Below are 21,956 nucleotides of genomic sequence, written 5' to 3'. Positions count from 1 at the left end.
ATCTATTTCCTATATCACTTCTGTCTAGCTCGGTAAATGAAACATTTTCTGCTTGTTTGCTGACAATATGAATATTTTATGTTGTCCATATTTTCCCCTTCATCTTTTTCTGAGTTTGGTAAATCTGTTTCAGGGTGTTCCTCTGCAGTAATTTCTCACTTGGTTAATTCAAGGGCTTGTTAGCTTTATTGGACGCTTTTATTCAGAATATTATAAATCTCAGCAATAAGGAAGTTCGATACTTCGAAGCGGATCACTTGGCAAAGAAAGTCAGTTAATTATTTCTTTGTAGGGCTGATGTATGGAAAGGTTAGCAATGGGGACTTAAAGAATGTACAGTATATTCCCATTTATCTATCTAAATAGACACCAATAATGACATCTATATGCGTATATAGAGAACATACAGAATCAACGTACTACCATACATATGCAAGTGCATAGTAAAATAGGTTTTATACAGTAATGCATCTCTCAAAAATAAGCATCTGAATTATCCTTCACACCTCCAGGAAAGCGGAGGCTGGGGCTGGCGCCGGACCCGCACGCCGAGCGCAGCCTCTGTAGGTGCGACAGCGACAAAACGTGTGCAGGTTTCTAGTTCTTATTTCTGCTAGAAATGATGTACATGGATGCCACATGACCAGTGTCGTTCTCGAGCTCTGCAATGGGAACGGCCGTTTTTGTGCTGCCGACATGGAGCCAGCGAGAGAAGCCACAATGGGCGGGGCTGCTCCATCCAGCAGCCTCTTGGCAATACTGAGCATCACGGCTGGTTGAAAAAGGGAGAACAAAATTAGCTGTGATTTATGATGCATTAGTACAAACACGTTTCTGGTTCATCTGCCTGTGGCCTACTCGTTTGTTTCTTTTTTTGGGCACTGGGGAAAAGGAATCCATAATTTTTGAAGTTATTTTCTCACAACTTTAAAGCAACTAGATAAAACAAAAAACTCTACAAACCCCTCTCTTTTATTAAGCAAAGAAAAAGCTTTCACCTCTGCAAGATAGAGAGCAATCCACCGTGGAAAGGTATCCTGCTGGGAATACTGGTGGGGAATAAATAACAACAAATACCCAAGAAGCCGGGAAGTGATCAGGACTATCTGAGCGAGCGTGAGCTCTGCTCTCCCTCCAAGTCCAGCTCTGCTTTCCTCCCAGCTGGGCAGGACGTCAGAAGGAGAGGAGGGTGTTCCCGAGGACGCCAGGGTGTCACCTCGGTGGCATTCCCAACCTCTCCCATCAGGGCCTGAATGAAGAACCTGAGAGCAGATGCTGCTTCACCGCCACGTCATTTACTGGCTCCAAATCCGAAAATTTGTGCCGAGGATTAATAATGCCTTTTCTGCCGTTCAGAATCAGGTTGATGCTTCCTTAGCATCTTACGTTCTCACCCTTACTTTCATTTATTTGTTAACCAAAGAAAAGTGTCATTTCTATTTTTGCCTCCCGAAAGGAACAAAGTTAACAAGTTGTGCCTGATAAATAACCTCCAAGAGATGAGTTTTCTGCAGCGCCGTACTGCGTTTCCTTCACAATTCCCCATGGGACGAAAAGCAGAGCAGAAAAGGCACATATTGCAAGATGAACAAGAGGGAAAGAATTTTAAAAAATAGGGTAATTGCATCAATTCCTATCAGCTGAGAAAGCAATTACAGTCCTAAAAATAATCTGACCCAAGTATATCCATGCAGCACGACCCGTCGTGGGGTAACGGCATCGCACTGCGGGACGAACACACCAGACTCCAAAGGGAAATCCCGCTCTCGGCACCAACACGTGCCCCAGCCCCACCGCAGCGAGGGAGCAGATGAGCCGATTTCCAAGCCAGAACTGATCTCGGCCCGGCTCCTTCCCCGACAGTAACAGCTTTTCTGTCGCTGGGCTCTGCTGCCCCGGTGACCACCAGCCTCAGCCGGGGCGCGGGCAGCGCCCATGATAACGCTGATGGAGGGGGCAGCTCCACAAAATACTTGGAGATCAGGTCCTGATCCCAACATTAGGTGAAAAAGATGCTGGTGCCTGCAGCAGAGAGAAAACTTTCATTGTGTTTGGTTTTGGATTAATTTGAGAGCAGTGTCAGGGCACAGTTGCCCCAACTCCTGTCTCACCTCACGAGAGGAACAGAAACACTTTCGCAAGGAGATTTCCAGCCGCAGCAGATCTCCCCCCACCTCCCCGACAGGCAGCATAAGCTGAGAATTCAATTTTGTTAATTTTGAATAGCATTGCTTTGATGTCAACATATGCATCCCTAGTAGGCTTAGATTTTTAAACAGCTTTTCATTTCAATTATAAAATTCGGGTTTTATTACTTATGTCACTTATCCTTTGTAAAATGATTTTGATAGTTCATGTTCAACACTGAAGTTATATTTTAGATTGTTTTACAGCTGGCACCAAGTTGATTAAATCTGCACGAAATTTACTTATATTTTAAAAAATACTTTTTGTATCTTTTTACTCATAATAATTCATTTATTAATTTTTAAAAAGGCAGGTTCTTTACACAGCGTATTAAGAACTTTTAAAGCCTATAAAGATCATTTTAAGTCCCACGTGTAGAAAAGTGATTGGCTTCTGAAAGAGAAAGCTCTGGCTGTTTGCTCCCGTGGCAAGGGCTTGCTTTCAGTGCTTGCTCCTGCAGTTCCTGCTCAGGCACATCAACAGAGGAGCTTAAGCAAAGCAAGAGGAGGGAGGCTACACTTCATTGTGATCTGGTCTGCGGGTAAAGAGAGAACTTACACCTCCAGCATTGTCAATACAACATCCTTTACAGGCATTAAATTTAATGACAGAAAAAATACTCTCGCTGCTCTGTCTAATCTAAAATCTCATCCCTAATCAGCGATATGATTGCCCTGGCATGGCTCTCTCCTTTCTTTCTTTTTTTTTTTTTTTCTTTCAAATTTTTTCTTAGAAAGGGAAGTGAATTGGCAACTGACTCCTTACAGCCTGAAGTGTTTTGCTTTCAACTCCTAGTGGTGTTTCTTTGCAGGACCTTTCAGAAGGCAGTCTGGTTTAGCTTCCACAGCCAAAACAACTACATTTGTATCTGCTGCAAGAAGCCGGCCTCACCTGTCTCCTGCCCGCTCCCAGATGCACAAGCGCAGCGTGGAAGGTGAGGTGCAGGACCGACACCGAACTCCGCAATCGGAAAGGGTGTTATTCTCGAGGTAGGACAGATCTTTACCAGCCTGCAGTGTCGTTCAGGCTTTTCCTGCAAGCAGTGACCTGAACAGAGCCACCTTTTTTTAACTGGTGAAAACCACAGAAGGAGCCAACTCACGACTGTCACAAACGATGGTAAGCGTGCAGACCTCAGCTGCGTCTCTTTATGCCCCTTGCAACGCATCCTTCTGACAGTCTTCCAGCGGAAATGCTAACCTGGACACATGAATGGATTCTGCGTTTATCAAGCCATCTGCAGGGAAGGGCATTCATGTAGAGGGAGGAGAAAGACCTCAGAAAACATCATGTGATCACCACGCTGGTCCTCAAAAGCTGAATGAACTGCAGTGGGCACAAATTATCACTATTTTTTTTAAAGGCATGGGGAAGGAAAAAAGTCTGAATTTCATTTACGCCCTTTTAAACACTGAAGCTTGTCTGCTTAACACTCTGGAGCTGGAGAGCTGTTCTACAACCCTGGAAACCAAGGGACACACAGCAAGACCGCTGGGTATTCCCTCCCTCGAGCCAAAGTCTTATTTCATGTCTCAGCTGAGGTGTGCACATTTATGAATCAATGTACAGGATGCTACCTGCCATTAAGAAATCATTAAAATTTCAGAGCAAAAAAAGGGAGTTCATTTTGTTTAGAAAATTATTTTCCTCATCTCAGCAGATGCACATTTTAGCCCAGACCAACTAAATGCAGCTGAGTGCCCGCAGTTACTCACCTTGAATGCAAAGCCCCTCGGTGCAGTTCTCCGACTCTTGACTCAAGCCCTCGCAGTACTTCCCTCCGTTTCTGGGAGGTGGTGCAATGCATTCCCGAACTCTCAAATGCTCGCACTCGGGACTGCACACTGACCACTCGCTCCACACCTCCCAGCTTCCATCCACTGACCGGGGAAGAAGAAAAAACAGGCAGCGTCACTGCGTATCGAAGTGGCGCAGTTAAGAGGTCCTACCAAGAATACTCATTTCATCTCTCTCCTCAGGTCACAGCAAGTAAAACAGAATTCTCAGGAGGAGTAAATATAGCTTTATCAGACATGGAGTTAAAATCCAGCATTAGAACGTACCTCCTCAAGCGTGCAATATGGAAGCTTTAAAAATAGCACCGGTATTTAACATTCTGCAAATACAGTCAATTAAAACTGCAGGAGGAAACATTTTCTTTGCCACCTAGCTATTAGCTTCTAATGTTCCAATACAAATTCTACCTCAAAGCAGTCTGATATAGAGAGGCCACACATTTTCCTACCAGAGAAATGATGCTGACATTTACAAAAAGAGCACGGCTGGCCTTGTCGACTTCTGGCTAATGCCCTGAGCAAGGCGGTGGATCAATATCTTGCTTTTCTGACTGATTTACGGCTCTCTCTGACCCTGTCCCAAATGAGAAGGGTTTCCACAGTTCCCTTTCATTTTCATGCATAAATCAGATTGAAGAACAGTCAGATGAACACAGAGATATATAAAAAATAATATTAAGGCCTTTAAAACCCACTTCAGGACATGTCGCATCTGAGAAGTTGGAAAAGCCAGAAGAGGGATTTGCCAGAATCCAGACAAGGTACATTGTGACCGCGGGCAAACGCAGTCTCTTAAAACATCTGTGCATATGATCCTCCTGACTTCCCTGCGCTGTGTGTGGGGAACACCAACTCCAGAATCAGGTAAGGGAGGTTTCAGGTGAACACAGAGGCAATGTACAGTGCGCAGGGAGGTACCAGCACGCTCCGTGCACAGCACAAGCTCAATTATATAATTGAAAGCAAACTTGTGCAAGCTAAAAACCACTTCTAAGTGAAGCTCTCAGCTTAGGTTTCTGCATTTCTCATTGTAGCATTACTGATATCACCTCCCCTTTCCCTGTACCCTCACCCACAGGATTTTTCATATTGGACCACTTTCCGTACTGAGTAGCCTCAGTGTAAGTTAAAGCACTGGCAAACCAGGCCAGAGGTTCTTGCAACTGCTGCTTAGATCCTATATGAGGCTCTGAGGTGCAGTCTAAGCAAGACTGCAAATATTTCCAATTTCCTTTTTTGACCTCAGTGGGGTATTCAAAGCACAACTGTCTCCCCCAAAGAGCTCTCCCATAAATGTGACATCCACAGTTACCCCTTAGTATTCTGCGTAGCTCACCAGGGCAAAGAGAAGTGCAGGTAATTTTCTGCACTGACATTCCTTCACAAAAGGCACCTCCGTTGAGGGGCGCAGGGTTCGTGCAGGTCCGTGATCGCTTCTGCCAGCCCCGGCCACACCGCGCGTTGCAGTTGGACCACTCGGTCCACGACGACCAGCCTCCGTTAACTGCAAAACACAGACACGCTGGGCTTGCGGGAGGTGAGGGACGGCGAGCAAAAGAGCTGATCAGATCTTTCCACTCAGAGGCAGAATTCTGGCTTTATGTCCTACAGGTAAATTCCGAGGAGCATTTCCATCTGCCAGTACCCGACCACCTAAAGGCCATGGCATCAATAACACAAAAGTTCATTTGGGAAGAAGACTATAGCAAGAAGTGCAATGACTGAGAGGGTCTGGGAAGGAGGTAAAAGCAGGCACCTCAATTCTCATAGAATATGCTTTGCTTAAATCAGAAACAGGACCTCCTTGTTTTGAAAAGGGTGACATAGGAAGTCTCTGCCTCCACCAATAAATTGCCACGTGCAGTAAAGAAACACAGGCACTGAGCAACAGAACTGGAATTCCTCACAGCAGGAAGGAGTTTAGCCGGCTGGATCAGAACCAGGTGTATGTTAAAAACACAAAGTACTCCAGCAATAAAAGCATGCACATCTGAGTTTTTCCATAATTATCATATTTCCACTGACCGTACACCACAACTGTCGCAGACATGCTCCTTCTCTTGGCAACGATGTTGGCAGCCATGCAGGTGTAGTTCCCGGAGTCAGAGAGCCGTGCCTGCCGGATGATGAGGTTGTGGTCTGCTCTGGTGTCGATGTTCTCATCCAGGTTGGAATCGATGGGCTCCTCATTCTTTAGCCATTCCACCTGGCGAGGGATGGAGAAGAGAAGAACATGAAGTAGGACAAGAAAAGCAAAGCAAAGATGGAAGCAGGAAATCCGCAAAACTGCATTTCAGTGGTTTCATGTCTTTATTACAAGGATGTCTTTACTATGAAGCTGGTATGAGACTCCCAAAAAGGCAGACGTTCACAAATTCAGGGAAGAAACTATTCCTATTCTGAAGACCCTAGAGCTTATTCACTGCATCAAATGAAATGTGAGCACGAGCACATAATAAAGTAACAAGAAACAGAGAAGGACGAAATCACTTGGCATCACACACAGCAGGAGAGCTAAATCCTCATGGCAGATTCCCAATTTACATAAACATTCTTAAACCAGAAACCATTAGTATTTGTTGTCAAGGTACATAAATACCATGAAATGCTGTGTGTAATATATTTCAATACCTGTTCGCTAGTTCATCAACCAACATATCTCCGAACAGACACAGGAATTATCTGCAAGGCATTTCTCTACTTGAAACGTTAAAAAAGAAATAGCTAAGGCATGGTATGCCGCTGTTATGGAAGCGAAAAAGTAAAAATAGAAACGAATCAACATATTCTGTTAAAAGACTGAATAAATGCAAATTATTTTAACAGCTTTTTGAGACCTGAAGGAGGTATGGCTGTACCCTGAAGCCAAATCCCCTCCTCATCTCAGTTCAGATGAATAACCTCGTTTAGCAACTTACAGAAAGACCTGGAACTTTGTGGTAATGAGCTTATGGATTTGCTGGCTACAGGCGTTCATTAGCACGCTGCTCTGCGCAGATGGTCTGCGATTTGTAGATTTTCCAGTTTATAAACAAACCTGCAAAAGCTGACCATCAAAGCCAATTAGATTCCGTGCCAGACCGCGGGTTCCCCTTCCAGCAGCATCGCTCCTTTGGGTGGGCCGGCACAGACGGCGCCACCGGGAACCTGCCCGGGCACAGACCGAGCTCTGGGGCACTGCTGCCCTACCTGGCGACTGCAGAGTGAAATGAAGTGATGATCTTACACAACCATCAAATGAGGCGTTACCTGAGTATGAAGTTTATTCTGCACCTCCTCCTGGAGTTTCGCACTGCGCACCCTGTTCCTCTAGCAGCGGTTACCCAAAAGGGTAACAAAGACAGAACGTCACCATCAAAGCTCACATTAAGTATTCAAGACACACCTGTCCGTGTCTGCGTTCTTATACAGTGCTGTCACAACGCTGCTTTGTTAGGGTTTTCCTCTCAAATCTTCATTTTTAAATTATTTTTTTTTAAAACAGTCTCCTTCATCAATGTTTAAAGAGTTTTGGAGCCTCATGTTTCTATCTCCAACTAGACTTTGAAACTGCTATAATGTGCCATAAGTTTATATAAAGATAAATGATTTTTTTTCCCCGAAACGAAATCTGCTCAGAATTAAAATACTCCCATCAATTTCTAACAAAGACTAATCATGTAATGATCTACAAAAGGAATGCAGGGGCAGGTATGGATTAACCCAGCTACTTCATATCGGGTGCCAGCAGATAAATTAGCATAATCATGAATTTGTTCCAATTACAGAAAGCAATTATCAAAGAACAGCTTACAGCATTATCAAAGTAAAATCAGCTAAATACACCATATCCTGGGTAGATTACAACAGAGTTAGCAAACCCTTATCCCAGCTCACCTGTATTTCCCTCTGCTGTGTGCAACATTAAAGCAGCTCCACACCCCAGCCCCACCTCTGCTGCCTGAGTTGCTGCGGGTGACGGAGCTCACGATGCTTCATACGTGCAAATAACGCACGCAGGAACAGAAACTACTATTTATTTGGTAGGTTTTAATACAAAACTTATTGTTTAAACCTTGAAGATTAGAGCAGGTCAGGTATCAGTTTCAGGCCTTAAATGATTTGATGCACCAACAGTTCCCCATCAATTGCTCAATCTAATTTAACCATCCCGAGAGCTGGCTGCCTGCAACTGAATTTTCTGTTCTTTCCCGTGTGTCTTGTTTGAGATTATAAAGAGATTTAACACCCAACAGGAACAATACAACTCAGAGCTCTTGTGGGCACACGTGCTAATTTTGTAGGTCAGAAGACAAAAGCCTTCGGTACTCCTACTTTTAGATTATACTGTCCTGCCCTTTAAACACAACATCTGACTTTCGCGTGTGGTCAATAACCAGAGTACATATATATCAAAGATAATATAGTTAGAATGTCAGCTTCTCTTGAAGAGGGAATCAATCGCTTTCTCGGTGCAAGATAAACGCTTCAGGATTTTAAGACGGGAAAGGTCAACACCCGACTTACGGCAGCACAAACGTTTCTTATAGCATAGTCAATTTACAGATTTTAAATATTCTCCCTCTCACACGGAGAAAGCTTTACACGCATCCGCAACCTTCCTGTAAGCCACTGATGTTGCTGGAGAACAAGCCAATGCTTGTATCTTTCGGTTTGCCAGTCCCAGATTCACTTAATATTTTAAATGGAAGGACAACGGACTAACTATTGTCTCGAAAGAGCGGCAGAGAACACAGTGAACAAGCGGGTACTTGCTGCTCGTGAGGCTGCAGGTAACCACATCGAGCAGAGCTCCCTCACCCTTCCCCGGCCGCACACCAGCAGTGGGACCAACAGCCAGCTCACCAGTGACAGGGAACGCTTCTCACATCTTTGGCCACACCTAGCGAGACATTAATTCAAAACCAACGACCCGAGAGGAAATGCTTCCTAACTCCACATTCTGTCAGCAGCTCATATATTTCTCAAGTTTCTTTTTTGTTGTTCCGATTTCTTAATTCTCAGGTCCGTCACGTTTCTGCCACTCCCCTCACCGCCTGCAGAGCGAGCCGAGGGAGGTAGCATCACCAGGCGAACGTTAGCTTAGATGAATATTCCCCCCATACTCATCAGCTCAGGCCTCTGGCTAGGAGAACTTCTTTCTACCTCGTCATTGATTTATGTCTCATGTTCCCCAATCTTTAAAAGCCTTATTAAAAATGGCTTTTTCAGTGACCTATAATGTTCAGTGGAGAAGAGCAAGACATGTTCCTTTCAATCCCTTTCAGATCTAGCATGAAACTCCTGTTTCTAAAAATTCAAGTGTGTCTAAGCTGGAGAAATCTCCAAGGCAGGTGCCCCCGTCACAGCCGTGCGTTGAGATGGCAGCGTATCTTTGTTCCAGGTTTATTTGGCTTTCTACCCTAAGACTCAAACAGATGAGTAGGAGAAGGCTCCATCAGCACAAATCATTGTGGGAGATTAATAGAAAACAAAGACTGGCTTGCTGGGTACAATCCATTTGTATCTACCTTTATGATCACACAGTTATTTTATCACCACAATCAACAAACATTAATCTTCCTTGCTAGGAGCCGATCTCTAACAACACACAAGAAGCAGGTCAGCTGTACCTCCTGCATTTTTTAAAATTAATCCACTGAGGGAATACTGTTACTGAATCGTTTAATCAGAGCGCTGTCATCCCGTTCTGGTAAGCATATTTTTCCTTCATTAGATTGAATATATAATCTCATTACATAAATCTGACACGCTGACTAACTCATAAATCAGCCTGGCTTTCGTTGGCTGTACGGCGAGAGCAGCACAGGAATCTTCTCTCTGAAGGGATGCACTGGGCTGCTGCAAGGGGGATCACCTGAAAACCCGAGAGCCGCACGCTGCTGATGCGCAGCTGCCTCCTTATTATGTCACTTCACGGGCACACAGCTGGTGCCTGCGCTCCACAAAGCTCCGGCAGCAAGGGGAGCCCAGGGAGACACCTCGCACCCTGAGCTACGGCCAGTTCACAATGAAGTGAGCACTTTTGCTTGTGCGCTGTAATCACAAGCGAAAAAATCCCGTTGCTGAAAAATCCAGAGGGGGTGAGTCAAAACGGAATGACAGTCTGCTTTTGCACAAGTATAATGGGGAAGGTGACAGCCTGTACGCATATCTCCATTTATAATGCTAAAGGTGGGCAAAGAGTTGACTCAGACACGCTATTTTAAGACACAATTATAAAGACACATTGCTAAATACGCCACTGCTACTGGTACATTATCTGATTGGTAAAGGTAGAATCAGATCCCCAAATACGTTTATTCCTATTTTTGGAGAAACAAACATCCAACATTAATCAGAATACTGACTTTTACCTTTGTGCCAAAATTATGAGCGAATCAGCATTAATAAACCCAAAGGTTATTATGTGGGCTTATGTGGTGCTTTTCCAGAGGGGCAGTGCACATAAACGAGTTGAATTATTTTATGGTAAGCAGAAATAAATGATGTAGCTGAAACTCAAATCCTAGTCCCTTGACTATAAAGCTCAGCAATATTAGTGAGCAGATTAGACTCATCTAGAGCTTTTCTTTTTTCTAAATAGCTCAGAATCTAAGGATATACAGTAATCCACAAATCTTGTTTTAGCGGTAGGCAAGGTACACTGCCTTTTTCTCACTATGGTGAATTTGGGAGGCTGGAAAGACACTCACGGCCAGTGGCCCCGGGGATGGTGTTTCATGGTGCCACACCAGAGAGGTTTTATTTTTCGACACACAGACTTCTAGTATGCAATTATAAGTGCAGTTGACACTGAAAAAGCATTTTTAGATAAGATTATTGGGAAGTGTGCTTACAGTGTTTTGCTAACATGGCATCCTGATAGGCAGTATCGCATTATAGCAATTTCGTGGAGATAAGACAATCATCACAGAAAGCTTACAGTAACTGAAACCAAGGAGCACAAACAAGAGATCTCTTCACGTGCATTTCTAACTGCTGCTGCTTAAACATCACTGCACAGCTTCACAAAAAGCAGCAGGACCCCTGCCCGTGCTGCAGATCAGTGCTCTCAAGAAAACCTCGAAGGTGAGGAGCGTGCGCAGCTCACGCCCGAGGACGTGTGAAGGTGATCCTGCCTGGACTACAGCCCGTTTCACGTGCCGTCAGTGATCGTACCCGACACTGAACGTTACAGCATTTCAGTTTCACGGTACTCTAATGATGTTTATTCCAGATTCGAACAGGACCAGCCCGAGTATATTGCATCAGCAGAATCGGAACAGCGAGAACGCCCACTACGCTGGACACGAAAGGCATGCTGAAAAAAGAAACACAACCCGGGAGTGCAGCAACACACGTGACTGGAACCGATTCTGGAGCCGATACTCACCAGTGGGGGTCTCTCAGACCAGGTGTGTTGGGTGGGTTGAATGCTTCAACCTATCAACAATCCTTCCACCTCTGAAAGAGCATAATGTGCTATTTTCTTTTTTTTGGAAAAGGATCTAAGCCTTCCCCTTCCTGTGAAGTCAAGAAATCTATCTGTAAGAGGGTACATTTTCGTCTCAGAAGCTTACATTTGTACCTGCAGCAGAGCTCCCAATAACTGCAGTAGGACAGAACACCCTGTGATCATTAGACGATCCACTACAACGTCTGGAACATATTTAAAAAGACAACCAATTCTATGCAAAACCACGTCCTTTTTATTCCCCACTTACACAGAGCAACTGTGGAATCTAAGGCTTTTTATTTTAGCATATTGAGCAACAGCATTAAAGCCGTTTTTACAAGCACTGATAATCACAAGCCTTTTTGCCTTTGAAGCCCATTTTTGTTTGAACCTCAGCAGAGCATTACTCCAGGCACTGTTGTAACTCCTAATCCATGATCTAGGTTGAGTGGAAAAAAAAATAATACAAAAAGTTCAGGGTATTTAGGATGAAGTAGTTTAGCAAAAAAGGCAGGAATTTCCTCCCCAAAATGTCAGTATTTTAAAGGTGTAATTCACAGAGTACATGTCCCAATTCAACCTGAATTTTAAGATCCTGTATTTGTCAGCTGCCACCCCAAGGACCCGAAGGTTACGTACGCCCTACTCGAAGGGTGGCACCTCAGAAGGTCTCACTCATCATTTTAATACCTTACAAGTCTGAAATACAGCCTGGGCTATTCCAGCCTGAAATGCATCTGTTTGCAGACATTAGCAATTCCCATTAAAGTTGGATTTGTAGTGTGACCGATTTCTTTCCCAGAAACAATACTCCTCATTAGCAGTCTGGAGTAACGCTTCAGTCGTGGGCGGAAGATCTGGAGTGTAAGACAACATTCCCTCCCGCAGAGCGGGGCGCTTGAGAGATCTCACCGTGCTCCCGGCTCACGCGCTACCGACCGACTGCAGAGAAACAGTTGGGGGGTCCCAAATGTTGAAACCTGCTTTTCATTACTAAGAGTTGAGAATTTGCATAATTCCTCACCAAGCAAAAGGAATTTATTCCACTGTTCCAAACACAATGTCATCTAAGTTAACTATCACATTCCTTTGTATTTTAAACCGAGACATGCTGGCTGCAGCGGTTGCTTTTAAGCACAAGCAGTCTATAGGGAGAGCTCACGTGGAGATCAAGAGTAACTGAGACTTACTGCACGCAGCCGAGCCCAGCGTTGAAAGTGAAACATCCTCGGTGAAAAATGAAACGTATTTATTGTATTTGTAACTAATACACCTTAAAAGTAAAGCAAATACTGATATTCCAGACCCAAGATCTATAGCTCACTGTATGAAATGCATGCTGTGTGCATTTAGTAATCATACTGTTTTCTATAACTAGAAACAAGATTCATTGATGGCTATAACTCACCAGCCTTTTTTGCCATAGTGTTTTACTACAGCACCATTATCCTGCCATATTACATTTTACTGTATGTGTACAAGTCCCATAAATACACAAGCCTATGCAAAACAGGCAGCAACGACTCTCACTACTTTTGGAATACTTGCAGCTTTTGAATTTTATGTGGGTTTCACATTTTATTGATGCGTTTGCAATGGAATACGTACTGCCCAGAAAAGAAATGATTTTACATTTGCAATAAAAGCTACAGCAGTAAATAAACCGTCGGAACTCATGCAGATATTCACTGGAACATCTACGGCAGTCCATTAAAATGTCAAAATCTGTGTTAAACATTTGAAAAAGTAGCACTGGATACAGCACATTTAAAACTTAAAAAATACGCATATATTAAATGATAAAGATATTTTAGAGTATTCCACAAACCTCTGCAGAGCACTCAACACAAGTTTACATTCATCAGTAATAGTTTAGCACAACAGCTGCCCTTTTATTAGAAAACTAAAGGAAAAATACCAAAAATCAGGCAGTAACTGTAGAAAGTGCTGCGAGGAGGAGCCCTGCAGGGCAGCCGAGTGCATTTCAGGGGCACTTTGGGAAGGTGCCCCATTTTACAGGACTCCGAAAGAAAGCACTTTTTTGCTGTTGTACCAAAAATAATTAATATTTTGCTCTCTGTAACACTAATACAGTAGAACAAGTGGAACAGAGATTATCCTAAACTTAATTAAATGGATATTGACTGAGTATTTTCCAGGTTGCAGTTCAAGACTGGTTTGACAACAGCCACAGAGTGCAATATCATGACTATCAATAACCAAGCAGTAAGAAGGAATTAGCACCAGTGAAGCAGAGAGGATGTTATAATTTATTCTGTTTGCTGACTCTGTCGCAAACCACCAGGATCTATTAGTCATATTGATTCCAGATGCCGCACCTGAGCCGGTACAGAGCTGCATAAAATGACAGAATCAAGTTGTCTGCATCTCTCATTGTCTCACTCTGAAAGTAAATGATTGTGTCACTGAGAGGCAGAGACTCCAGTGCTCAGTATGTTCTTAAAATTAATAGAAAGAAAAATATCCTTTGGCAAGAATACAGGAAAACACTAAGGTATGATTAGGGTTACCAACCTGTCAGCATTATGGATATGAAATCTTACCAAAGTTGTTTTATATAGTCAAGGTAATAGGTATGAACAGCACTATATCATGGTAATGGCAGGACTGTAATACATAGAAAATAGCAGTACAACACGTATTTCTCAAGGGCGAGGGCTTAACACCCATTTAGGAACTGGCAGCTTGCACCTCCATTGCTTTGCACTTTGTGCATCGATTTAAAGCGGAGATTTGTGAAAAGCCGCCGGGTGACCTGGCCTGGCGGCTCCCTTAGAGACCCACATGCGTTTAACTCCATAAACATCTCTGTGGACGTAACGGGCTACAGAGGGTGACATAACGTGGCAGCATCCAACGCTCTCGTCATCAGACTCCCCATGGCATCGCCCTGCGATCCGAACCACACAAATGCTGGTTTTATGCCAAAGGTGAACAAAAGACAAAGGACCTCGAAGAGCACGTGCTGGACTGCACATCTGCCTCTTGATAAACCTTTTTCCGGGACTGGGATGAATGAAGAGAGAACTTCAGGAGGGTGTGGAAGCAGAGAGAGCACTGAACTCCATTAAGTGCCAAGCGACAAGCTCTCTCTTTCTAAAAGGGACTAAGCTATGCCTCATTTGCTCCAGCCAGTCTTGATTTCACATTTTCAAGGCTGAACTGAAGCCATTTGTAAGCTACACACAAGACTGAAGAGCCCGGCTGAAGCTGAATGCAGAGTATATTTTATGCAAGGCTGTAGGTTAAGGATGTGCTCTAGAAGTCATCTAAAACCAGTGCGATGCTTCCTTGGAGCGAGACAAAGGAGTGCACCGTGAATAACTGCTGTTTTCCTAGGAATAATGCAAAGTAATAAACTAAACTTACACAACAACGATAAACAAGCACAAAACACACAGACAGAAAAACCAGCACTGCGCACTGGGAAAAAATAACACAACCCAAGCATGAGACGCATTTTACCTCAATAACATGATGCACTTTTAACGGCAGCTGGGGCAAGTCATACAGGGGGCTGTCTGCCGCCCGGACAAGCATCTGCAGATATATCTGAAATATTTTTAGAGGTGAACTGACAGGCTCTCTGAGCTCTGAGCGGAGCAAGTGTGAAGGAAGGCTACTGGTAAGCCAGACTAGCAGATAATTCAGCTCAAAAAACGCATCATGGATTACGTCCCTGTCAAATGCGCTGCTTTTAAAATGGGCTTTTTTAATAGAGAGAAGCCATTCTTCCCTTCACAAATTTCTTCAACACGCTCCCAAAACAAGCAGCTACATATAGTGAGCAAGGTTCATCCTGTGAAGAGGTGCACACACTCACCAGGAGCGAGGGTCAAGGCGCTGCTCTGGCAAGCTCGATACTCTACTCCGCATTTTCTGAGAGGAGAACGCAGCCCTTCCTTTCCTCTCCATCACACCAAGGAAAATCAGAAATACTTCCTCTCACGTCCATGGAGTGAAACAGTCTCAGCAATACAAGAACTCGGCACAGAGATCCAAGCCCACGGCATGCACCTGGCAGGCTCACGGAAACGACCAGCAGACAGGGATTCGTCAGAGAGTTCGGCCGATTCCTATCCCGTGCCACGAGTGCCTCGGGGCACACGCTCCTGGTGGAAGGAGGGCTCTGCTGCACACAATTAATAAACATTTCTATGGGGAGAATCTGTTGTGGGATTGAAAGCCAGAACGGTCTCTTCCCTGGGCCAGCTCTGCATCAGCAGTGAAAGCAATGGCTCTGCTCCCAGCCAGCCTGTGCCAGCAGAGACTCTCTTATATTTAAATCAACATTTGCCACAGCAGGGGATTGTCAGATGCTCTACTTAAATGCTGGATTTTCTTTTTTATTTTCATGTTTAACTCATAAAAAACCCAAATTTATTTGTGTTGAGTGCTGATGCCTGCAAGCACAGCTGCTCACCAGCTCTCTTTTGCTTGCCACGTGAATACATGAGACGAGGATCTGAAATCTTTTTCCAGAGTCGGGATTTGCGTTTTCTTTCTTGCTGCTGGGGCAAAGCATCCAGAATGCCTCGAACCCTCAGCAAGCTCCCAAAGCAGGGAGGCGCAGAATTTTCTCACGCTTCTTCACAGAGCAAACTCTGGAGGTGGGAACCCTGCGAACAACGGCTGCAAGAAGGGCAGCTGGCTGTAGGAGCACCAAGAGATGGTGGGTGGCACCACCACATTTAGAAATCAGTGCCCATCCTGTCCAAACAGAATTCAGAACGGTTTCATAATTTACTGAGGCTGTCTAAACCATCTGGAGGGCTACAGCCACAGGTAATGCCTTGGACACTTAAGTTTTCTCGACTGCTGCTGCCACACAAGGTTTTATTAGCAGTAACCTCAGGCCAGGGGTATTTCATGCAGGAGAGATGGACTGTGGCTCGATGAAGAGTGTAATCGAATTCTTGGACAGACAATGCAGATTGAGGGAGATGCTCCTTTATGTGTCTTTTACTTAAGAGGGAGCTGACACAAGCAACCGAAATTTGCTGCTAAATGAATCAAGGCAGCGCAGCCCATTTCAAAGCAGCATTAAAATCAGTGCTTGCCTCAGCAGGATCTGGTGCTCCTGATTCATGCCTGCGTAACATTAAAGCTGAATTAGAGTACAGCCGTTCCTTATTTGTAATCCTCCCTGATTGTTTGCTTTCACTAATGTGTTATTCAGCTTAAAGACTATTTACTAAAACTGAACTGTATGAGCATGCAGAGCATTGACAATGATACATGAGCTTCCATTATTTGAAAAGTAATTTATGCAAGCAAACTTTTAAGCCATATGCAGCTTAGATACATTTAAACTACAGATCCAAACCTTTAATCCATATTCTCTAACTCCTCTTAGACATATTGTGTGCAGAAATTAACACATGTAAGCAAACTTCATCTGGGTATTTTCATTTTTACTAGTGAAGCCCTGCTCATTCTGGAACAGATGGTAGAAACAGAAATTTCTTCCAGCAAAACTAAACTTGTTCTAGAGGAACTATCTCTAGAGAACCTCTTCTGTGAGGTTTGATCTCGATCATTGTATGATCTCTGTATGTCATTCTTGTCCCACCCCAGAAGTAAATTTAAAAAATAAAAATAAAAAAGGGATTAGTACTGAGAGGCAAAACTGCTGTGATGATAGCTCAGGAATGTGGACCCCTAATGCTGCTCCTCAGTTAAACACTTTTTCCTGCATAAAAAGCACAGTAAGGGATTGCCACTGATGGCTCATAACGGCATAAATATGCCTGGGAAATGCCGATATATTTAGGAACAAGTACCTCGTGCCTACCAAGAACTGCCGAGATCCATTCACTCCATGTGTGTTAAACAAGGAAACCTCAGCAGTGGCCAACATGACGGATGAAAATACTTAAGGACTGACTGCAAATGTGGAAAGCAGTAGCGGGAAGGAAAGGCTCTCCTCCTTGGCCGCTCCAGGAAACGACGAGATCAGCCAAAAACACGCCCCTGCCTTCCACTGCCTGCCGGACTAATGGCAGGGTTTTTCAGATTAAACTATGGTGTAGATCAAGAACATTTACTTTTAATGCTTCTATGCTTAGATTTAAGAAATCTTCAGCACCTCTAAGCTGCAGAAAAACAATTTGGGAGATTAAGATTTAGATTCTTGATAATGGGGCAGGCTCACAGAAATAAGTGAGCTGAATTTAAATTCCATTCCGGTTGTAAAGCGTCGGCCTCTTACGGAGCTGCGTCGCACGATTAGAGGTTTGCCTGAATCAGTCACTCACAGCCAGTGTCAGAAATAAATCGCTAGATTAGCTTGGGACTGTGGCAAGCGCAGGAAACGGGAGCGCTTCGGGAAAATAACATTCCCCAACTTCTGCACTTGATGGACTGATCAAAACCCTCCCCAGGGATCCAGACGGATACTGGCAAGGTAACATGAAAGGGCCTGGACTCTCCCACCCTTTTTGTTTTCAGTTTGCATTTCCAGGTCCATGCAGAGCACGGATTAAACAAACAACAACCCACAATTAACATCTATTTTGCATCTAATGAAACAGAAGACGAGCTTCTTTGTCCGTAGTTATTTCAAGCCTCATGTTTTCATCTAGGGCTTCATCCAAACTCTAATGAAATGAATTCTTGGATCAGAACCGCAGATTTGTTGCCAGCACTGGGTTTTGAAACCTTCCACACTTCTCAGTACTCCCGTAACAATTACTGAGCAAGACTTCCTGGCTCTCCCGGTTATTTCTCATCCACATGTTTAACAGGGCGGGTCACCCTGGACCTGAAAACACCACAGGAGTTTATAACCTCAAGCTCACTGCCACAGACCAGAGCCTTTATTTCTTTGAATCAGGTACCCAGTTTCTAAAGACAATGAATTATTTCCAGTAGACTGTTTACCTTGATGAGGATAGAATTAACCTTGCGTCCCGAGCCTTTATGTGAAATTTTATTGCTGAAAGCAAATATGACCTGTTAAGATTTACAGGCTTTAATAGCAGCAATAACACTTTTACTATCCGCATCAGTAAATCGGGATTTAGTGAGAACTTGACAATTTTTATCTGCAGAAAGCAATTAAAATGTCAGTTTTTCATTGGATGCAACTCCTAACTTTCATAAACGGCAAGATATCCTGTTTAACTGTTGAGTGTGACGCACTTATTTAAAACTCTCAAAAAATACGTTTGTAAAGCAGCCTGTGAGAGAAGAACACTGTGACTAACACCGGACCTTGAAAGGCGCAAAGCAGACTAGCCCCTTCGGCTTCTCTCCTCCCCATCCCCTCCCGAAGGCTCACCTCAGCCGCAGGGACTCCCTCGGGCGGCCGGCAGTGGAGGACGATCATCCCTTCGATAGGAACCTCCTTCCCTTGAGGGTCTTGCTCAAAGTTCTTCCGTAAATCTGCAGAGTGTAATGCGATAACTCATTATAAAAGCCAGCCCTCCCCAAGCGTCGCTGCAGAAGCGAGCGGCGCCGCCGCTTTGCCTTATTCTTCTAGGAGCGTGTGTCTACGGCGATGGACAATCAAGGACTGCCAAAGCGATCCTGTCAGCTTCACTGTGCTTCCATTTATCCACCTTCAAGGAACGAAACGTGCGCAACCACAGAGACGGCCAATTTTAGAACCCACAAAGTCCGTGGTTGCAGGTGCATGTGCAATCTCGCAAGCCACTGCCTTTCCAACACGGGACAATTAAATGCAGGAACAACACCGGGTGCTGTTAGAACCAACTGAATGAATCCAGGACCGGGTAAATCATTTTCCCAGCACACGAGCATCAGGGTATTTTACCAAACACTCTAAGCTCGATGTTTTGCTTTGATCACCTGCACATGGCCAGCACAGAGGAAACATCTATCCAGGGACACCGACCCAACCCAGATCTGCCCACGCATATGGACAGTTTTGCTCACTGTGAAAGGAAAACAAAACGCAGGGAATGTTACTACATGTGCTTTCAGCATTAGGATGTTTCCATTAGACACACTCATTTTCTTCAAACAGTGTCTCAGATTCCACAGTGTGGATTTACTGAGTTAATCTTCTCCATCGCTTACATTTCATGAAATACACCCCCTTAAACAGCAGAGGCTCTGAATCAGTTACACTTTAATGTATTTTATAAAATATATTAAGACTTATTTTGGCAAACCTCTCGCCAGAGAAAGATGCACACAGTGCGTGTATTCTCCTTCTTATGATTCTTTGTTAATGTTGATTTTTTTCCCCACAGGTAACCAATATCTTCTCCAGTACCCTATTTAAAGAGTCATTCGTTAACTGTTAGGTGCAGTTGTGCCTACAAATGCCTTTATTAGGATGAAAAATGGAGACAGATCCATCTTCTCATTTTCTCTGCGTTCCACACTATCATAAAGAAATACTCACCTGCTTTTTCAGAGAAGTAGCGAGTGCTGTAATGCTTTGGACTTGAGTCACAATTTGGAATCTCTAGGTTTTAAGTAGAAGGTGCACTGCAAGTGGCCAGCGCCAAGCACAATTCTCCGGCAAAATGCTGGGGACATGACCCCGGGCAGAAGGGCAGAGCTCTCGGGCGAGCTGCCATGCTGACACGGGACCTGCAGGGGTGACGGCAGCCGGGGACGTGGTTTGCAGGAGAACTGGTACCACGGGGATGGGTTTAGAAGTCCCAACACACAGCTCCACCTGCTTCTGCTCATTCTGAGTTTTACTCACATTGCCGTATCATGGGGTCGGGAAATCACAGTGCAGAGAAAAGTCAATAAAAATTCAATTCGAAATAATAGGCCTTTCCAGCTTAGCAATACAGGGGAATTATTAGCTCATTCGGTGTTACAACAGTTAATGCAGTAAAATAAAAAAATTGAATTTACACACATTTACACATTGAAACTGAATGAGGCAACCCCAAAAATCTATCATTTATAAAATCCAGGAGTTGTTCCTTTGTCCTATTACTCATCCCGAATGTTTAAGTTATGCTGTTAAAAGAGCATAATCTTAGAAAGATTCTACAGCACCACCTGATACAGCTACTATGCAGAGCCTGAGCCTCCCCAACCCGCTGTTCCTGCTGCCCCCCATCACTTTCCAAGAAGCAATTGTCCCAGCTCTTCACAGGTTCTTGACATCATTTCCTGGGACTTCCTTTAGAGACCTGAACCAGTGATTTAACGGAAAAACGGTCACAACAGGCTGAGGGAAGTAATTTCCTGACTTCTCTGCCAGCAGCACTGCTGCAAAAGTAGAGGATTTTGCTCTGATTCCATTAGAAAATGTAGCAGAGCTAATTGCAAGGTAAAAATGGAGTATCTCCTCTGTCTCACAGTTCTATTTGGGTTGTGTCTTTTTTATGTCTTTCTTGCTATGATAGCGTTTATTACATTTTCCATTTTTTTGTCTTTCACATAATGGTCTGTTGATTGTTTGAACAACAAATTCAACCACATGATCCAGATTTCACATCAACTACGTAGCTAAAATACTGGAAGACTACCTATCTCGCTTATGAATGATTTTATTATCTTCTGTAGCGGTTCTTTAAAATGTCTGTATGAACAGCATTTAAAATATTGTTTTTTCTCTAAACAGCGTATGCTTAGTCCCTTAGAAAAATGACAGAATTTCTGTATCCATCTGTTTAGGATGTTTGTGTCTCATTTCCTCAGAGAAAGGAGGGAAGATATTTTTTCCTCTACTGATTATTCAAATTTTCCTACTTTTATCTCATTTTCCCCAGAGCTTACCATACCTGACGACCAATGATATGCTTCAATATTGAAAACTTGATTTAAAATACTGTGCTCCAAAAGCTTCTAATGTATTCTGCTTTTTTTTTTTTATACAAAGAGTAGAAGACAGACATTGTTAAATGGTTTTCCATATTTTTTTAGACCACTGTGATCAATATGGAGCAGAAGGACACTTTTCAGGGGATTTTAAATTTGCATTAACCTATTTTATTGAATCGTGCTGTTGTGACACTGTGCATAAGCAATGCAAAATCTCTGAAACAGACTCGCTAAGTCTAAGTGCATCTCGGTCAACCCATAGTAAAATAGAAGCGAGCTCCCTCCCCGACCAAAGCTGCAGCAGCAGAGCACGGTCTCTACTCACAGGCTATGCGGACAGACGCCTTCCGGCTCTTGGAGGTCCCTAGATGGCTCCACGCCACACACTGACACCAGTAATCCTCTGGCCCGTGAAAATCCTCCACCTGCTGCCTCGTCACGTTGATGAACACCTCGCGAACTTTCAGTCCTGAAGAGGAAAGATACAGAAAATTAGCTGATGCAGGCTTGCTTGGGCGTGAAGTTAAGGTTAGCCAAACCTTTCCTTTTAATTAAACAATTCCGTTTTTAATCAAGGCAAAGCTTTAATTACTTTGATAATAATATATTGCCATTAATTAAATTCTAAAAGCTGAGCAGGTCATAAAGCGCTGAGTTACAAGAACTGTGGGCATAACACCTCCCTCAGAAACCTTGTCTCTTGTCCCTTTTTCACCCACAACTTTTATCGGGAATTTTATAATATAATCCACAAT

At 43.8% G+C, this 21,956-nt stretch overlaps 1 protein-coding gene across 1 annotated transcript in view; it reads right to left on the bottom strand.

Annotated features, from left to right (window-relative positions):
• The window catches only part of UNC5D (unc-5 homolog D (C. elegans)), a gene marked incomplete at its 5' end in the record, with an annotated part of 51,718 nt that overhangs the window by 20,308 nt on the left and 9,454 nt on the right, over positions 1–21,956 (bottom strand). The window contains 5 exons of the mRNA XM_009874342.1: positions 3,903–4,067; positions 5,320–5,487; positions 6,009–6,189; positions 18,725–18,828; positions 21,527–21,670. Coding sequence (XP_009872644.1) covers positions 3,903–4,067; positions 5,320–5,487; positions 6,009–6,189; positions 18,725–18,828; positions 21,527–21,670 — 762 coding nt within the window. The remainder of the gene's footprint in view (positions 1–3,902; positions 4,068–5,319; positions 5,488–6,008; positions 6,190–18,724; positions 18,829–21,526; positions 21,671–21,956) is intronic.

The sequence above is a fragment of the Apaloderma vittatum genome, unplaced genomic scaffold, assembly GCF_000703405.1.
Source record: "Apaloderma vittatum isolate BGI_N311 unplaced genomic scaffold, ASM70340v1 scaffold12408, whole genome shotgun sequence".
Taxonomy (NCBI): Eukaryota; Metazoa; Chordata; class Aves; order Trogoniformes; family Trogonidae; genus Apaloderma; species Apaloderma vittatum.
Note: the sequence above shows the minus strand (reverse complement) of the source record. Positions and strands in the feature narration are given on the sequence as shown.